The sequence below is a fragment of the Phacochoerus africanus genome, chromosome 11, assembly GCF_016906955.1.
Source record: "Phacochoerus africanus isolate WHEZ1 chromosome 11, ROS_Pafr_v1, whole genome shotgun sequence".
Classification (NCBI taxonomy): Eukaryota; Metazoa; Chordata; class Mammalia; order Artiodactyla; family Suidae; genus Phacochoerus; species Phacochoerus africanus.
In genome coordinates, this window is record NC_062554.1 from 123,787,438 (window position 1) to 123,806,633 (window position 19,196).

The 19,196-nt window shown below is 47.8% G+C and overlaps 1 protein-coding gene across 1 annotated transcript in view; it reads left to right on the top strand.

Annotated features, from left to right (window-relative positions):
• LAMC2 (laminin subunit gamma 2) overlaps positions 1-19,196 on the top strand; it is a 59,306-nt gene that overhangs the window by 27,372 nt on the left and 12,738 nt on the right. Inside the window, exons 6-18 of the mRNA XM_047754435.1 lie at positions 1,834-1,970; positions 2,773-2,895; positions 3,847-4,036; positions 6,235-6,347; positions 9,446-9,664; positions 10,283-10,465; positions 11,287-11,532; positions 13,622-13,767; positions 15,451-15,607; positions 15,893-16,098; positions 17,256-17,335; positions 18,377-18,526; positions 19,035-19,179. Of these exons, the coding sequence (XP_047610391.1) occupies positions 1,834-1,970; positions 2,773-2,895; positions 3,847-4,036; positions 6,235-6,347; positions 9,446-9,664; positions 10,283-10,465; positions 11,287-11,532; positions 13,622-13,767; positions 15,451-15,607; positions 15,893-16,098; positions 17,256-17,335; positions 18,377-18,526; positions 19,035-19,179 (2,095 nt within the window). The remainder of the gene's footprint in view (positions 1-1,833; positions 1,971-2,772; positions 2,896-3,846; positions 4,037-6,234; positions 6,348-9,445; positions 9,665-10,282; positions 10,466-11,286; positions 11,533-13,621; positions 13,768-15,450; positions 15,608-15,892; positions 16,099-17,255; positions 17,336-18,376; positions 18,527-19,034; positions 19,180-19,196) is intronic.

Consider the following 19,196-nt stretch of genomic DNA (forward strand, 5'->3'; position numbering starts at 1 on the left):
TGCAATGAGGCTGATCCATCCTCAGTTGCTGCTGCAGGAAATTCCTTAAGCACAAACTGTGCTCAGACTTAAAACTCCTCCCCACACCCCCTGAGACTTGTGAGTCGAAGGCTGGGAGGTGGGCCCCAAAGGTAAAAGCTTTCTCTTTATTTCCTTAAAAGAAAGAAAGCAGTTCTTTGGCATCCTGCCAATCACTTATACCTGGGCAGAGGAAGTGCCAGGTGCATTCCTAGCTGGGGGTGTGGGGGGGTGTGTGTGTGTGGGTTCTTTGCTGCTCAGGTGGGGGTAGGGAAATGGGGCTTAGGTGTTATGAGGAGTCACTTTTTGAAGACATCTCTCATTTCAAAATATAACACAGAAATCGAAAGCCACGTAAAATAAATGTTGTCAGTACCCCCAATTACCTGAAATAGACCTTTGCTAAAAAATGTGCCAGCCCTGTGACACCCTCCCTCCTGCCTAGAAGCGACCACTGTTCTGACTTCCTTACTTTTCTTCATAATTTATCACCCAAGAACACCCTTAAACACTGTGGGTTAGTTTTGCCTGACTCCCTCCCCTCCGCTCCCCTCCGCCCATCACTCCCTCTCCCCGCTTCTGTCTCCTCCTCTCCCCCTCCCGTCCTCCCTTCTTCCCCTTCCTTCTGCTGCATCCCTTCTTTCTTCCTTGTTTTTTAATCTCTTTTAATCTACAGGTTTCCTCCACAGAAACTCTAATGATTTTTTTAAACCCTTGCTCTATAGAGGGAAGAAACCAATATTTATTTATCACTATTTTCCGAAGCATCTACTGTTCACAGCTAACCTGCTTTTCTGTGACTTTGCGCCATGACCAGACTCCTGACATATAGTCCATAGTCCAGGGGACCACACCACATGATTCACCGGCAGATGAACCGGAGTTTGAGTCTTGCGCCAGCCATTTATCAGCTGTATGACCTTGAACACGTCTCTTCACCTCTCTGGCCTTGGTTTCTTCCTCTGAGTAAATGAGATACCCGTTCCTGTCACACAGGGTTGTGGGGAGGATTAAACGAGGGAGCACACATAAGGTGCCTGGCACGACACAAGTGCTAAATAAATCATAATCAAAACTGCTGTTATTTCACGTAGAAGAGAAGAGGAAGACAAATCCTTCCCAGCTTCCCCCGCCTTCCTCTCAGAGACCTCAGCACCTGGGACTTGTCTGCCAGCTGCGGTCCTCAGAGAAGTTTCTGGAGGGCTTGAGCTGGGAGCAGAGGGGACGCCAGCCTCCATTTGGCTTTTGCAGAGAGCCCCTAGCCATCCTTATTTGGCAAACCTCCCCTCCTCATCCACTGTGGGTCAGAGCCCACTTTCAAGGGGCAGGGATGGTGCCTCGTGCCCCTTGGTGGGGGTGGGTCAGTACAGCTGAGTAGGGGCTGGGCTGGGAGCTATTGCCTTTCTCTTCCTAGCCCCCTCCCCCTTTTGCCCCCATTAAACACATGCTCCAGGGCAGGCCACTCTGCGTGTCCCTGCCTGTCCCCTTCCTCGTCTTGCCCATGTGGCCTCCACTTGGTTCCTTGACAGGATGGGCAAAACCACTGTTTCCAGACCGCTATGTCAAATGCGATTCTGCTGTACCAGAGCCTGAGAGAGGGAATATTCTTCATGCTCTCTCAGTGGGGGGCTGTTGACGGTCCATCAGGGGGCCTAGGAATGGGGGTGGTACATGCAGTGTGCAGTGCAGTATTTCTCACCTCTGGGAATTCATGGGCGGGGTGGGAGAGAAAGTAGGAGTGCTCAGTCACCACATTCTCTGTAGGGATAAGGAATAACCGGTAACACTGCCCTGATCTCTCAAACACCTCTGCAGGTGCCGACCAGGTTACTACCACCTGGATGGGGGGAACCCTGAGGGCTGCACCCAGTGCTTTTGCTATGGGCATTCGGCCAGCTGCCAAAGCTCTGGCGACTACAGTGTCTATAAAGTCACCTCTACCTTCAGTCAAGGTAAAGCGTTCTGTTTCCTAGGTTCTTGCTTTTCCTGTCGTATAGGGTTCTGTGGTTATAGACGTCCATCCACTGAATGGGGTCCTTGAGTCATTTTCAACAACCGTCTCCTAGCTTTCTGGACATTATTTTGTCAGGCAATAAGGCAGAGCCTAGAGTCTAGAAAGAGTTATAACTGAACTGAAACAGGTTACTCAGGCCAGCTTATAAATAACTTAAAAGAGTCACTAAAAAGAAACCAGATTTTCATCTCCCTGCATTTCCCGTCCCATCTATTTCAAAACCACAAAAGAATCATTCATTTGGATTGAGGGGCTTAACAGGAGTCTTTCTGGAATTCACATTCACTAATAACCCTGCTTTCAAATATGCCAAACAAGTTAATTTATGTGAAATTAGTTACCAAGCGACAAAGCGCTCAAAACATGGGGGATTAATACGATTTCAACTCTAAGTTTCTCTTTAAACATACTGGACCAGCTTACCTCACGAAGGCCAAATGGTGTTTATGCAAATAAAATAAAAATACGAATTGCAGGCAGACAGAAACTCACTCTCTTATTCTAAGAGTCAGACTTGAAGGCAAGAAGTCAAAGCAGCTGTAGGGTAGGCGCAGGTGAACTTGAGGACCAAGCAGGGAGACGCCCAGGGAATTTCGAGGACTGGACATGTATGTGGAAATACAGAGAAAATGCCACTTGCTGCTCGCCGCTGGGACTTTTTGGCACTCAAGTCTTGTCTTGTTTAACTCAGCAGATGATGCGATTCATCCAATGGCACAGTGGTTTTATTTGTGTTCCAGATGTTGATGGCTGGAAGGCTGTCCAAAGAAATGGGTCTCCTGCAAAACTCCAATGGTCACAGCGCCATCAAGATGTGTTTAGCTCAGCACGACGATCGGATCCCGTCTATTTTGTAGCTCCTGGTATGTATGGTGTTTTTCCTACAGAAGCCAACTCATAAGACTAAGAGGGCAGGAGAGGAAAAGGGCGTTCAGAACTACGGAAATCTTATCACCTAGTGTCAGGTGTATCTCCAGAAGACAGTTGGGGCTTCTGCTCTGTTTGACAAAGTCAGGTAGAGTAGAACTGAGTGTCCGGGTGGTCAGACCCTGGGGGAAGCTCCTATTTTATTCAAATGGGAAGTTTCTAGGTTTCCCACCACAATGAGAAATAAAGGACTGGGGTCAAATCTGCGAGTCTATTGAGGAGCAGATGGAAAAGCAAAAACAAAGCATTTCTCAAAGCTTTAATGGCTTGTAAATGTTAAAAATGTATATACATATATTTTAAATTTATATATATATATTTTTTTAAAAAATTATATATATTAAAAATGTATATATACATTAAAAAATCTAATATATATATATATATATGTTAGAAAAGCTCTGGCTAGAATTCTAATGCTTGTTCATATCCTTAGCTAAAATGTGATTGATTCCTGGGCAAGGTGTCCTCTTAACCTCTCCAAACTTCAGTTCTTTCGGCTGTTAAGTGGGAATAATGAGGCAAGCTTCCCAGAGTTACTGCCACCCACTGATGTTCATGGAAGTATTCTGTAAACTAGACGCAGTGTGTAATAAATAGCACTATTGCTGCTATAAGGGCCATGCTGTGCATCATCTAATAGATGGAATCGTCAGATAATCAGCCCCTTTTAGCATTTCAGTCCCGAACCCTTCTTTGTCGTCAGTAGCAGCGTGGCCACGTCCAGTGCCATGAACTGGCTCTTCCGACGGGGTGGTGGAGGGAGGGTAGTGGGCAGGTGACAGAGGACTCCAAGAGAAATTGCCAACTGATGCACATTTGCTCACTGCTTTGCTTCTCTAGTCTCACAACTCATCTCCGTTTTTTTTCCGAATTCCACTTCACAGCCAAGTTTCTTGGGAACCAACAGGTGAGCTACGGGCAAAGCCTGTCTTTTGACTACCGGGTGGACAGGGGAGGCCGACACCCATCTGCCCACGACGTGGTCCTGGAGGGTGCTGGTCTACGCATCACAGCTCCCTTGATGCCACTTGGCAAGACGCTGCCTTGTGGGATCACCAAGACTTACACGTTCAGGTGAGGAGAGAGACTACAAGGGGGTCAACCAGAGCGAACTGGGATGGAAGTCGGGATTCCTTTGTTTGTCCGTCCAATCATCATTCATTCATTCATTCATTCAGTAAGCTTTTCTGAGCACCTGTTGGGCACCAAACATGGTGTTATGTGCTGAGACAGGTCGTGATTCCTGCCCACAAGCCCCTGACAGGAGAGGAAAATAAACAGATGGTGACCGTGCAGCTTGTACGTGACAGACAAGGCGGACGCAGGTGTTTAGAACACACACCGAAGGCCCCAGGAACTCACTTGGGAACGGTCATGGAAGCCTTCCCCAGGAGGTGTGATGAGCAAAGAGCAGCTGTCCAAGGAGAGGAAAGGGGGGAGGGATAACAAGGAGAAAATGGCTTGAGAGAGTTTTGTACATTTGGGAAGTTCCAAGTAGGTGAGCCTGGAGTAGGAAGCAAGGGCAGAGAAAGAGGCGGCGGTGAGGTCATGGATGGCCCTGTGTGGGTCTAAGGAGGTGGAATGGGATATTTTTTGATGTGTAATTGACCTGTAACACGGTGTTATTTCCAGGTCTACAGCACAGTCATTCGATATTTCAATACCCTACAAAATAATCACCACGATCAGGCATTATTCCATTAGCGGTTATATTCCCTCTGCTGTGTATTTCATCCCTGTGGTCCATTGATTTTATTTTATTATTTATTTATTTATTTTATTATTATTTATTTTATTATTTTATTTTTTTTGTCTTTTGTTGTTGTTGTTGTTGTTGCTATTTCTTGGGCCGCTCCCGCGGCATATGGAGGTTCCCAGGCTAGGGGTGGAATCGGAGCTGTAGCTGCCAGCCTATGCCAGAGCCACAGCAACGTGGGATCCGAGCCGCATCTGCAACCTACACCACAGCTCACGGCAACGCCGGATCGTTAACCCACTGAGCAAGGGCAGGGACCGAACCCGCAACCTCATGGTTCCTAGTCGGATTCGTTAACCACTGCGCCACAACGGGAACTCCTAGCCCATTGATTTTATAATGAGAAGTCTGTAGCTCTCAGTCTCCCTCATTTATTTCACTCATCCCCCACATACCCTCCCCTCTGGCAAATATCTGATCATTCTCTGTATCCATGAGTCTGTTTTGCTATGTTTATTTGTTCTTCAGATTTCATATATAAATGAAATCATATGGCATTTGTCTTTCTCTGAGTTATTTCACTTAACATAGGACCTTCTAGGTCCATCCATGTTGTTGCAAATGGCAAGATTTCATTCTTTTCTTATGGCCAAGTAGTATTCCATTTTGTGTGTGTGTGAAACAAAAGTGTTAATGTTTCTGTAAGAGCTATTCCAGTAAAAACAAACAAACAAACAAAAAACAAAACAAACAAAACAAACAAACCCAAAACAACAAAAAGAAGAACAGTGCAGGGGCTGGTGATGTGATGCTCTGAGGCAACATGATGCCAAGCTGGAAAGTGTTAGCTGTGGACAATGCAGAAGGTGGAAACAGACTATTGAAACTAGGAAGAGAGGATTTCCCATTGTGGCTCCGTGAGTTAAGAACCCAACTAGTATCCATGAGGATTCAGGTTCAATCCCTGGCCTCGTTCAGTGGGTTAAGGATCCAGCATTGCTGTGAACTGGGTGGTAGGTTGCAGACGTGGCTTGGATCCCATGTTGCTGTGGCTATGGTGTAGGCCAACAGCTACAACTCCAATTTGACCCCTAGCCTGGCAACTTACACGTGCCACAGGTACTGCCCTAAAAAGAAAAAAAAGAAAGAAAGAAAAATAAAGACACTAGGAAGTGAAACGTGCTCAGAAAACAAATCATTTGAACAATCAAACCAAAAATGGACGACAGCTCTTGAGGATCAGAGCTTCTGGAATTTAGGTTTTTGCATGAGCAAGAACAGAAAGTGGTCTCTGCGGACTTGAACCAGCTCTGGATGTCGTGACCCCTGGACCTTGGTTTCCTACCCTGGGATGCCCTCCACCACATCCTGTGGGGCTGGCGCTCCCCACAGAGGGAGAAGGTACCAGGTCTGTGCCTAGGAGGATGTGGCTACCAGTCCCTCACCCGTCCCTTGAAGCAGGACTGAGAAGGGGCTTAGCTGGTCCCATGTTCTCGGGCATGATTTATATCAGGTTTTCAAACTATAAGATTTGATGAGAGTTGGATTTTTCAGCTTTTGGTTTTAAATCATGCAGATTAAATGAACACCCAAGCAGTCATTGGAGCCCCCAGCTGAGTTACTTTGAGTATCGGCGGCTCCTGAGGAACCTCACAGCCCTGCGGATCCGAGCTACTTATGGAGAATACAGTAAGTGGCTAAAAGAAATGAATTTCACTCTTCATAGGTTTTAGTTTAATTTGCTTCAGCTCTCTAAGCTGGCCAGTGTCTTTGAACAAGTAGACAAACTACTCGATGGTTTGATGTAGAGTCTGTGATTGAGTCTAAAGTTTTACATTCGAGAAGCAGTTGTTTAAAAGGAATGTTTGTCTAAAAGTGGTCAGCACCAATCAAGAGGGACCAATGCTACCCAGCTAAAAAGAGTCTCCGAATTTAGGTTAAAGCTGATTGTTTGAAGAAGATAACCTACGGCAAAGGGGTACGTTCCCTTAGGTCAGAAATGGCATCCACACACTGTTCTTTTTATTTCTTGAGTAGCTTTCCTTTGGAATTATACTCAGTGCCACCAAGTGCAAACACCACCAGGTTATTCTGTTAATTCTTTTTTTTTGGTTTGATTTTTTAGGGCCGCACCTGCAGCATGGCAGCTCCCAGGCTAGGGGTCGAATCAGAGCTATTGCTGCCAGCCTACACCACAACCACAGCAACTCAGGATCTGGGCTGCATCTGTGACCTACAGCACAGCTCAAGGCAATGCCAGATCCTTAACCCACTGAGCAAGGCCAGGGATGGAACTTGCGTCTTCATGGATACTAGTCAGATTCGTTCCTGCTGCACCACAATGGGAACTCCCTAATTCCTATTATTGAACTTTGTGGACTACATACTGTGTTGGGTACTCCTAATCCCGATTGGAATTAAAAAAAAATTTTTTTTTTGTCTTTTTAGGGTTGTACCTATGGCATATGGAAGTTCCCAGGCTAGGGGCTGAATAGGAGCTGCAGCTGCCAGCCTACACCACAGCCACAGCAGTGCGAGAGCCAAGCCACCTCTGCCACCTACTCCACAGCTCAGGACAATGCCGGATCCTTAACCCACTGATCAAGGCTGGGGATCAAACCTGAGTACTCAGGGATACTACTGAGCCACAGTGGGAACGCCATGATTGGAATTATTCAAATGAGAGCTCCTTAAGCTTTTTAGCACTCATGTAAAAAGGAAGCGTGGCTGGCATGTGTCATGTCCATGTAAAACAGTGAATGAAGCAGGAAGTAGAAAAGATATTTACTAACAACTTATTAATCTTTACTGTGTGCTGAGCACAATATAGCATATGCATTGGACCACATGATAACACATGCGTTGGAGCACATAACACATGCATTGGTGCGCACGATAACACATGCATTGGAGCACACGATAACACATACATTACCTCCTTTAATTTCACAGCAAACACAGGAGGCAGATACCACTGTTACTTCTCCTCTATAGCTGAGGAAACACAGTCATGGACGTATCGTGTGATGTCCGCGGATCACACAGCTAGTGAGGGCGGAGCCAGAATTTAAACTCTGACTTTTCTGACACCAGAGTCTGCACACTCAGTCAGGTTGGACCTTTACACCCCTATGCAAGACACAGTGAGTGAACACCTGTCTTTGATAGGGCGGTTGATAAAAAAAACTCATCTAAGAAAGAAATGGAAAATCTGATTCAATCCCATATGATGATTATAACTGGGAACTGGTCTCAGAGAGCTCTGAGGATTGTTCCAGAGAGGCAGAGGGGAGCCAGTGTACATGACTTTGGAAGGGGGCACATGAAATCAAGCCCGCATCTTGGGAGGAGGTTTCTGCTACGTGTGAGGAACAGATACCTTGTGAATGGTTTTAGTGCTTTTTGAAAGTATGGCAAGATGCAAGAAACTGGGTTCATAAAATATTCTCCTGAAAATATATCACTCTCCGAGGGCCAGTTCTGTTGGGTTCCCCAGAACACAAAGTGCCTTACCCTAATCACCCCAGATTCCTTTCAGGATGTGCTGTAGATGAGCAACTGCAGTAGCTAAAGATTTGATTCTTATAGGGGTTCCCATCGTGGCGCAGTGGTAAACGAATCCGAATAGGAACCATGAGGTTGTGGGTTCGATCCCTGGCCTTGCTCAGTGGGTTAAGGATCTGGCGTTGCCGTGAGCTGTGGTGTAGGTCGAAGATGCGGCTCGGATCCCGCATTGCTGTGGCCCTGGTGTAGGCCGACGGCTACAGCTCCGATTTGACCCCTAGCCTGGGAACCTCCATATGCCTCGGGAGCGGCCCTAGAAAAGGCAAAAAGAGAAAAAAAAAAAAAAGATTTGATTCTTATAGAACTGGATGGCAGGCACCATCCTTTATTTTACAATCCCTTTCCTTTTGGTTTATAATTTCGACCAAAGTTTGGGAGGCCGTTTGTCCCGTGCTAGGAATGCTCATTCCCAGGTCAGGCAAGGATTTTGTTGATAGGCCACTCAGTGTGCTATTACCAGACTAGGCCCTGTTAACAGTAACCAAAAGCCTTTGGCCACCTGTCTTAATCATCTGTTATGGTCAAGGAAACGGTTCCTTCTGGTGGCTTCTTTCCCTATGGAGAGTTATACTAGTACAGTCATTATAGGACTCTCTACTTGATCAAATTGTTTCAAGTTGCCCGATTGTCATTAATTTTATCTGAGGCTCAATCACACATTTGGTAAAGGAGGAAACAATAATCTTGTAAAATAGGCAGAATACGAGTAATTTAGCTGGTAACATCGACAGGTCATAAGGAAATATTTAAGGTAAGAACTTCCTTTAGGTTTGACCCCGTATCTCCCAGGTCATCTGACCAGTCGCTACCTTTAAGGCAAATGATATATTGGCCTCGAACATAAAGTTCACCAAAGATGTTGGCACAAGGTCAGTGGTGGGTCATCGTGACCCCTTACGAGATTGAGAAAGGAATGTCCTCCCCTAAGGAGGTACCTGGCTGGTGGCAGAAGGAGAACAATGAATCCTTATGGTTGAACAGCTCTTTCCGCCATAGCAGAGGTCTGGGTCACACATAAAGCAGATGCACAATGCAACCGGGGGGAGGTGGAGGCCAAATGCAGAGGGAAAATGTCATGTTTCTCTTTTCCTTGTCTTCCTTTAAAGGGTGGATATTTACGTCATTCAGGGAGTTAAGAAAAATAAAATCCAGCCAGAGGCCTGACTTTAGATCCCTGGACCTTCCGTGCCACTTGTTGCCTCTAACCTGTTCTTCTCCTGCAGGTACTGGCTACCTTGACAACGTGACCCTGGTTTCAGCCCGCCCCGTCTCTGGAACCCCAGCACCCTGGGTGGAACAATGTGTGTGTCCTGTTGGGTACAAGGGACAGTTCTGCCAGGAATGTGCTTCTGGTTACAAAAGAGATTCGGCCAGACTGGGACCTTTTGGCACCTGTATTCCGTGCAACTGCCAAGGGGGAGGGGCCTGTGATCCAGACACAGGTGAGTGAAATGACCCCCCCGCCCAGATGGTTGGGGTGCCGCCAGGGGACTGGGGTCTCCCGTGGAAGTGAGAGCTGGGTAGGAAAGACTGTGCCTGAACGCATTCCGGAGATGGGAGAGGATTAAGAAAAGCAGGGCTGGAGCCGGGGAAGGTGGACACGGTGCTTTATTACACCCAGTCCTTTTCATGATGGAAATGCCGCCAGGTTATGAGAAAGGTGCTCGGTTACAGGAAGTGGCCTTCATGGTTCAGTGCTGGGTAGGGGAGTTGGTGTCGAGTTGCAAGAACTCTTTGGGGAGATCAAAGGCGATGTCAGGACCTTAATGAATGTGCAGGCAAAGGTGATGTCAGGCCCTGGGGGAGAGGGGAGCAGTGCCGAGTTATGGATGGAAAAGGAAGTGCCCGTCTACTTAGCACAGGAAAGTGATGGTGAGATTCAGGGTCATGGCCATGTTTGGCGTTGGTACCAGGGCAGAGGCGCGTATCCGAGGAAACGCTTCAGAAAGCGAGGCTTTGAGTTTCGAAGCCCTGACGCCCACGCAGCATCTGTATTAAAGGAGGTGTATGGTGTCACCCCACTTGTTTCTCTACCCCTCCATTCTTCCTCTGCCTCCCAGGAGACTGTTATTCAGGGGACGAAAACCCTGACATCGAGTGTGCCGACTGCCCCATCGGTTTCTACAACGACCCGCACGACCCCCGCAGCTGCAAGCCCTGCCCCTGTCGCCATGGCTTCAGCTGCTCCGTGATGCCCGAGACAGAGGAAGTGGTGTGCCACAACTGCCCCCACGGCGTCACTGGTGAGGCCCCTGCCTTCCCTCTGCCTAATCCGCCCCGCCCGGATGCCATAAATTCGCAAGGAGAGCGTCTATTCCAGGGGAGTTCTAGGGAGTTATCATTACTCAGGGCTCTTCTAAATGGGCTCATTTTAAAGATAAAGAAGAATTCCATGCCCAGAGTGTCACCTGAGAAGGAGCAGGCTGTACAGTTATGGGAGGAAACATACAAAGCTGTTTTAGGAGATGTGTAATTAGAAGGTGAAGTTTTTAGATGAAATATAGGATTTAACTAATTTTTTAAAAATGAACCAAAGTAGCAGTTCCTGCTGTGGCACAGTGGGTTAATTATTGTCTCTGTGGAGGTCCCAGCTCTATCCCTGGCCCGGCACAGTGGGTTAAGGACCCGGTGCTGCTGCAGCTGTGGCATAGGTCGCAGCTCTGGCTTGGATTCACTTCCTGGCCCAGGAACTTCCATATGCTTTGGGGGTGGCCAAAAAAAAAGAAAAACTTCGTGACCTTATAAATGTCACATCTCTCTGCTGGTCACTCTGAAAGAAGAGTTTTTTTTCAGCAGCAACCTTGATGGTATGGCTCTCAATCTGACTTTTCCCAGGCAGCTGCTGGTTAACTGGCAGGAAGGCTGCTAGTGGCACTTGTGTTCTAAAATCTGTGACTGCTGGGCAGCGGAGGATCCTGCCTTTACTGTGGGCACCTGCTCCCATGACCACTGTTTTGGGGTCCAGGGGGAAGCTCCTCTGGAGGGTGACATATATTTTGGCCTCTGTGTCCGGCTCTGCTTGCCAATGGAGGATCACTTAGGCTTGGCCGTTTGTCCCTTCCAGGTGCCCGCTGCGAGCACTGTGCTGATGGCTACTTTGGGGACCCCTTTGGGGAACGGGGCCCAGTGAGGCCTTGTCAGCCCTGTCAGTGCAACAACAATGTGGACCCCAGTGCCTCTGGGAACTGTGACCACCTGACAGGCAGGTGTCTGAAGTGCATCCACAACACAGCCGGCGTCCACTGCGAGCAGTGCAAAGTGGGCTACTTTGGGGACCCCTTGGCTCCCAACCCAGCGGATAAGTGTCGAGGTAGGACTGCACCCCCAAACAGGCTGGACAGGCTGTGTGTGTGTGTGTGTGTGTGTGTGTGTGTGTGTGTGTGTACAGGTGTAAGACCATACCAATCAGCCAAGCCAATGGCAGGTAACATCACAGTGCTATTCTGATTTCTTTGACCAGCTGGCTTGTGAACAGCCTGGACCTTTCACCTGTCAAAGGCCTGAAGACCAGTTTTCCCTGCAGCAGGGCCCTGGGGGGTCAGAGCTGGAGGAGGTCCAAGGGTTAAGCTGGGTGGGAAAAGTGAAAAAGGTCAGGTTTACATTCCAAAGTGGAAGAGGAGATAAAATGGGGCCACTTCCTATGCCCAATCCCCAGGCGGGCAGGCAGGGAAGTGGCTGCCAAACCTGTATGAGGAGGGTAATAAATGACTTGAGACTAAGCCTGAACACACTGAAGTGGGAGGGGAGCGGGCTGTAAAGGAGCCAAAGAGACCCTTTCAGGAAGTCAGTGCGATTGATGGATAGAAAGGTAAGAGTCCACGTGTCTCCTAAGGAGACTGGGCTTCAAAGGGGTAGCATTCCTGGGGCGGCTTCAGATCAAAGTGTGAACGTGCAGATCTGGCCTCTTGCTCAGTCCTTCTTTCAAACTTCTGCACGTGTTCTATGCAACTGAAGAGGCCAATTCAGTTCTGGGAGCTGGGCTGCCCCACAGACTCACCCCTGAGCCACAAAGGTCCCAGACAGCCCTGGTGCTCAGAACTCAGGAGCTTGCTTATTTTAAAATCCAGAGTAGCTCTGAGGACCCAGACTGGGGGATGCCTGGTTCCATAGGAGGTGTGCAGGGAGCCCAGAGCGCCCCACTCACACCAGAGTCCCCAGCCCTGGAAATGCCTGAGGACCCCTGTGCAATCTGGGGCTTCTACCCAGGGGCCTGAATTTCACCTGCCTGATCCCAGCCTGTGAATTAGCTGCGATGGCCCAGGATAGGAATTGTCTACACAGCATCAGTGGTACTGAGCTCGAGTCCAGTTTTTTAGCATAGCTATTGTATTTCATTGATCATGCCAGTTAATCTCTCTGAGCCTCCATTTCCTCATATGGATGAATCGTATTTAACTCAAAGTAGCTGCAAAGATAAAACAGCATATGAAAAAGTCACTGTAAACTATATGACTCCAGCTATAAAGTGCCATTAATAGAGATTTCACTGCCTTTAAACTATACATTGCTTCACTCATCTGTCTTTTCCTAAGCACCAACCCCATGTGGAGGTAGGTACTGAAGTTATCATAAGAAGTCGGTCTCAGCTCCCCAAATGCTCATATGCTAATAAGGAAGACACACAAAAATGTAAGCAAATAACAATAGGATATTAAGACATATGATCATATTAATACCATGCGCCAAGTGTTTTGTGAGCACCGAAGATGGGGTAACCCAGAGAGTCACTGGAACCCCACCAGAGCAGTGTCTCACCCACTGTTACCTCCTCGGCTCCTAGAACAGGTGTTATTCAATCAATTCGATCGGATAAACAAAGGTGCTGCTTTGTTGCATTTCCTACGTCAAAGACAGGAGAGGAGAACGAAAACAGCACTGGCTCTTTCAAGTTCTCATTCCAGCTTGCCATTTTCTTGCTCTGTGGCCTAGGACAAATTACTCAACCTCTCTGAGCTCATAGGACAAATTACTCAACCTCTCTGAGCTCATACGCCCCATCTGTAAAACAGAGATGTCTACATCTGGCACAACATAGGGCCAGAAGAAATGCTCTTCTCCTCGTGAGCAAAGCCAGAGTGTCTACAGAATATCCACCTGGCTCACAATGTAACGAGAGGACGTAAAAAAGTGCCAGTAGGTGGGAGGCACTGTGGTAGTGTCTCTTCATCCACACACACACACCACCGCCCCCTCCCCCCAAACTTGCCAGATGGTTCCTCTCTGTATCAGGATTGTGCTTGGAGGTACAGCCAAGAGATGAATCTAACACATATGAATCAACAAAGGCAAAGGATTCTTTGCCCTTGGTGACTTGATCTTCCTTTTATCTTTGCTATACCTTCAGTTTCTGGAATTGGCTTGACATGAAAGCTTCCCGTTTGTCTGTCTTTTGTCTCTAGCTTGCAACTGCAACCCAGTGGGCTCGGAGCCCGTGGCATGTAGAAGTGATGGCAGCTGTGTTTGCAAGCCGGGATTTGGTGGCCTCAACTGTGAGCATGCAGCACTAACCAGCTGTCCAGCTTGCTATAATCAAGTGAAGACTCAGGTGTGCATGCCAGCCAACCCTCATCCCACGAGTAAAATCCTTAAGTGTCTCTGTCACAAATCCAGGACCCTCCTAGTCTCCTGAGAACAGGTTGGGGATCACTGTTTCTTTCCCTTTTTTTGGCCACGCTCATGGCATGTGGACGTTTCCCGGCCAGGAGTTGAACCCAAACCACAGCAGTGACCCAAACCTCTGCAGTGACAACATTGGATCTTTATCTTGTTGTGCCACAAGAGAACCCCACTTTTTCTTTCTTTAGGAACTGCTATGTTAAAATATTTTTTTCATATAATAGTAATAATATTTAGGCTAATGCTCTCATATATACCACTTTTGTTTTTATTTATTAATTTTTTGTCTTTTGTCTTTTTAGGGCCGCCCCTGTGGCATATGGAGGTTCCCAGGCTAGGGGTCCAATCGAAACTGTAGCCACTGGCCTATGCCACAACCACAATACCACCAGATCCGAGCCACATCTTCGACCTACACCAATGCTCACGGCAGCGCTGGATCCTTAACCCACTGAGCAAGGCCAGGGATAGAGCCGCTGTCCTAATTGATGCTAGTCGGGTTCGCTAACCACTGAGCCACAATGGGAACTTTTAAAACCTCTTTTGGGAGTTCCCGTCGTGGCGCCGTGGTTAACGAATCTGACTAGGAACCATGAGGTTGCGGGTTCGGTCCCTGCCCTTGCTCAGTGGGTTAACGATCCGGCGTTGCCGTGAGCTGTGGTGTAGGTTGCAGACGCGGCTTGGATCCCGCGTTGCTGTGGCTCTGGCGTAGGCCGGTGGCTACAGCTCCGATTAGACCCCTAGCCTGGGAACCTCCATATGCCGCGGAAGCGGCCCAAAGGAATAGCAAATAAATAAATAAATAAATAAATAATAAAATAAAATAAAACCTCTTTTGCAGGTACTGTCACATTTGGTTCGTATAGTAACTTGGTCGAATTGGAAGAAAGAGGATTCTGATTTCAGCTCTCACTGAGGAAACAAAGTCTTAAAAGATCCATAATTTTTCAAAGTCACATAGTCAGGTGCAACCGAGAGTCCCAACCATGTCCCCTGAATCTGAATTCAGTGCTCTTTTCACTGGAATATTCCACTTTCTAGTCGGATTTTTTCCCCAAGCGATGTCCTGACAAAACACATGAAGAATACAAAGACGTAAAAGAGATGAGGAGTCCAGAAGCGTCAGGGCTGATCCAAACAGGAAGGCCTCCAGAAATTTCTCATTCCAGTTCTAGAGAAGAGTGAAGTGGATGTTGTTACTTATTAATTTTACTTTGTTGGGGTGAAGGGTGGGGGAGGGGGCCCCCCAAACAGAGCCCAAATGTAGAAGAAACTCAACCTGTTGTTTAAATTTATCTATTTAACCAGCACTCTCTTTATTCCGGGCACTGTTCGAAGCACTATACGAATACTAACTCATTTATTCCAAACAAGTCTGTGAGATACTATTATTGTTATTCCCATCCTACAGATAGAGAACGTGACTTGCCCGGGGTCACATAGTTAGTGAGACGTGGGGTCAGGCTGTAGACTCAGAGAGTCTACTCCAGAGTCTGAACTTCACTGCGACATGCCAAGTATTTCTGGGCATTTAGCTAATAGCCCCTAGGTACCTGGTATTTGACCATGGACTCCATCGTCTGTTCTGATCCTCTTTCCTGTGTGGTTTCAGATGGATCAATTTATGCAGCAGCTCCAGAGTCTGGAGACTCTGATTTCAAAGGCTCAGGATGGAGGTGGAACAATACCCAACACGGAGCTGGAAAGCAGGATGCAGCAGACTGAGCAGACCCTTGAGGACATTCTGAGAGAAGCCCAGATTGCAGAAGGTGATGCAGGCCAATTTCCCTTCACACAGGAGAGAATTCAGAGTAGAAAGCACTGCACTGGGTCATAGAATCTTCTGTGGGTCCAGCAGAGAGGCTCTGCCTAGCCCTCGGGGAGGTAGGGCTGTCTGTGATGTTCTCCCGGAGATAAAGGAGCAGGTGCATGCCTTCATATATTGGGTTTTTATGACTTTGCCATAACTCAGTCAAAATCACTTCTTTTCAAGCCTCCCTTCTATTCGATTGACCCCCCAAGTGCTGATCCTCCCTTTCCTTGTTGGGGTTCAGGTGCTAGGACATCTCTCCTTCGCCGGCTGGCCAAGGCCAAGAGCCAAGAGAGTAGCTACCGGAGCCGCCTGGATGACCTCAAGATGACCTTGGAAAGGGCTCGGGCCCTGGACAGCCAACATCAGAACCGACTGCGTGAAACTCACATGCTCATCACTCAGATGCGCCTGAGGCTGGAGGAGAGCGAAGCCGCCCTGCGCAACACTGTGAGTGGTGCTGAGTTGTGGGGCTGAGAGTCACTGCTGAGCTGGGTGACCCCCTGCACATGTCACTGGCTTACCTCATCTCTCAGGCTTTCTGGCCTCTCTGCAGACACTTGCCTTTCTCTTCCTGGCAACAGTCACACCTACTCTTTATGGTCCTCAGCTTCCTGCCAATTCTCGTTTTATTGTGCTGCGTTCTTCTCCTAGTTCTTTCCCTGTTACCCAGAGCCTCACCGTGGCCCTGTCTCCTCTCCCTTCTGCATATCTTCGAGCTTCTTGGCTCCCAGAGGGCAGGATTCAATGTTGTTCATATTTACATTCTCAGCCCATAGCACCATGTGTGGATGTGAGAAGTGTTTGCTGCATGACAATGAATAAATGAATGCATGCATGAAAAAATGCGAAAGGAAGGAAGGAGCCCAATAAAGACATGGTTCTGAAAATGGCGGGGTTGTGGGGGGGCGGGAGGATGTTGCCAGAAGGATTTTCTTCATGACATGGTTTGCTGGGTGGTAGGAAGGAGCAATGTGAATGAACACTTTTCTCTTTCTGAATAAAGAAGGCAATAGTTACAGTCATGGAAGTGGGTGGAAAACGGAAAGCTAATCAGATACTGTGCTGAGGAAATTAAGGATTTAAAAGGTAACATATAAGAGTTCTCTTGTGACGCAGCAGGTTAAGGATCCAGCGTTGTCACTGTGGTGACGTGGGTCACTGCTGTGGTTAGGGTTTGATCCCTGGCCCAGGAACTTCTCCATGCTGAGGGTGCGCCCCCCCCCCCCCCAAATGCGTATTGATTTTCCTTTTGTAGAAAGTTCAGAAAATAAAAATCCTCTATGATGTTGAAAAACCTACCGTTAACACTTGGTATATAGTCTAGGGACTTTAAATAAATACATAAAAAAATATAAGCCTGTATATATTTTGGAATGCATCTATATACATAGACTTTCTGAACTTGGATTTCTATTTTATTCTTGTCTACACATTTTTTTTTTTTTATGCAATGACCATGGTGACCACAGACTCTTGATGTGTCAGGGTGTGGAGTGCTGTGTGACTCATGATAAATGGTTCTGACAGAACAGTTGCAGAATTAGGCTTTATGGCTCGTATTTGGGCTTATGGCAAAGCCTTAACCAATCTTCCTTTTTCCACAGAACATTCCTCCCTCAGAGCACTACGTGGGGCCAAATGGCTTTAAAAGTCTAGCGCAGGAGGCTGCGAGATTGGCAGACAGGTGAGCAGGACTGGAGGGCACCTCTGCCAGATATTCAGGACCAAAGCATCATTTCCCTTACTTCCAGGCTCTTTTGCAGCCATCCCCCTGCCCTGAAGCCATTTTTAACCATTGGGCGTTTAGTGTATGTAGGTGGCCCCTGGGCGAGGTCATTTGGCAGGAGCTGGGGGGTCGGGTGTTTCTTTCCCAGATTTCTCTATGACTCACAGTATGGCTTTGGTGTATGTCAGATGTCATTCCTTGGGCTCGGTGAAATGAATCAGCCCTTGGAAAAGATCGCCCTGCAGCTTTGAGGGACTCCCAGGCTCCCACACCGAGCCTGGGAACAAGTCGCAACAAGTTGTTTGCTAGCCTGTGGGGGCCAAGTCTGCAGAGGGGGAACTTCTTCCTGAAAACCGGCTCAGCAGGGCCCCAATGATAACAGGCAACTCCTTCCGTCCTTGCCTGACTATAAATCCTATCAGGCTGAAGAAGACTGCTCTTGGCAGAGTGCTCAGAAAGGTGGCAGGTTCTGCTAATCCCAGGTGGAACTCAGTCGGCAGCAGGGGGCTGGCTTGTGTTCATGTCCCTGCCTGCTGAGCTTGTTCTCACCGCTGCTTAGACCCTGGCGGACAAACGCATCTGGGGGACTTTTAGTGACAGCCTTTGCCCACTTAGGGGTGGGTCCTGCTTAGAGATGCAGCCAAAGTAAGTAGGTAGTTGCATCCTGGATGAAATAAAACCTAGGGGGTTCTCCCTGCAGCAAACCGCTTATACATGCAGTATTTTACCCCCCTGAGACTTCTCCCACCCAGCTCCATCAAGCTTCCCCTGATTATGCCATAGGGGGTAGATCCCCAATAAAGCCTATGACCTGAGGCTCCTTCTCCAGAACACCTTCTGCTTCTGGATAGTTCCTCGGATTCCATCTCATCAGGATCAATTCCGTTTGGTTTTTCTAGGCAAGCCAGTTCCCTCACTCCTCTCCCTTCATTTAAATAAAAGGCCTAAGGGAAGCCCTTTGCTTTGAAAATTCACATTCTTTGTTTTTAATCCTTTCAGCCATGTCGAATCAGCCAATAGCATGGAGCGACTGGCAAGGGAAGCGGAGGAGTTCTCCAAACAAGCGCTCTCCTTGGTGCGCAAGGCTCTGAGTGATGGAGGCGGCAGCGGCCGCCTGGACCCCTCGGTGGCGCAAGGGCTTGTGGGAAAGTACGTTTCGACAGGTCCGCACACGGGCCAATACAGTCCACACCCTCCTAGGGCATGTGGCTCTGCGTTTGAGGGGTGCTGCGTTTCTTTAAAAATATATCAACAATAAAAGGAACAAGAGAAGGGGAGTGTCGCTTTGGAGGAAAGCAGATGCCTTTAAGGCTGGGAGAAAAGGTTGATTAATTGAAGTAAAGTTTGAGTTTTGATTGAAAGCTTGCATATCTGGAGAGCTGGTCGTCCTCGGTGCTGTTTAAAGGGGGTGCGTCTCCCCTGGTGACAGCATGGAGCGTAAGTATAAACATAGTATGTTTGTATTATCAAGAATTGGGGGAACTTGGGTTGAATTTTTCAGACTCAACCTGTAGGAACTTTAAGGTTTATGTTTATATTGTGGAGAGAGACCCTTATGCTCTTCTGAGAATCCCGACTACATACTTTTAAGGGGATGGAATTTTGCTTTTAGTTAAAAGAGGGAATTCTCAAAGTCCTCTTCCTTTAACCCCTGCAGGTTGGAGAAAACCAAGTCTCTGGCCCAGCAGTTGTTGCTGGAGGCCACTCAAACCGACCTTGAAGCAGATAGGGCTTATCAGCAGAGCCTTCGTCTTCTCAATTCTGCGTCTCAGCTGCAAGGGGTCAATCATCAGTCCTTTCAGGTAAGGGCCTCTAGCCT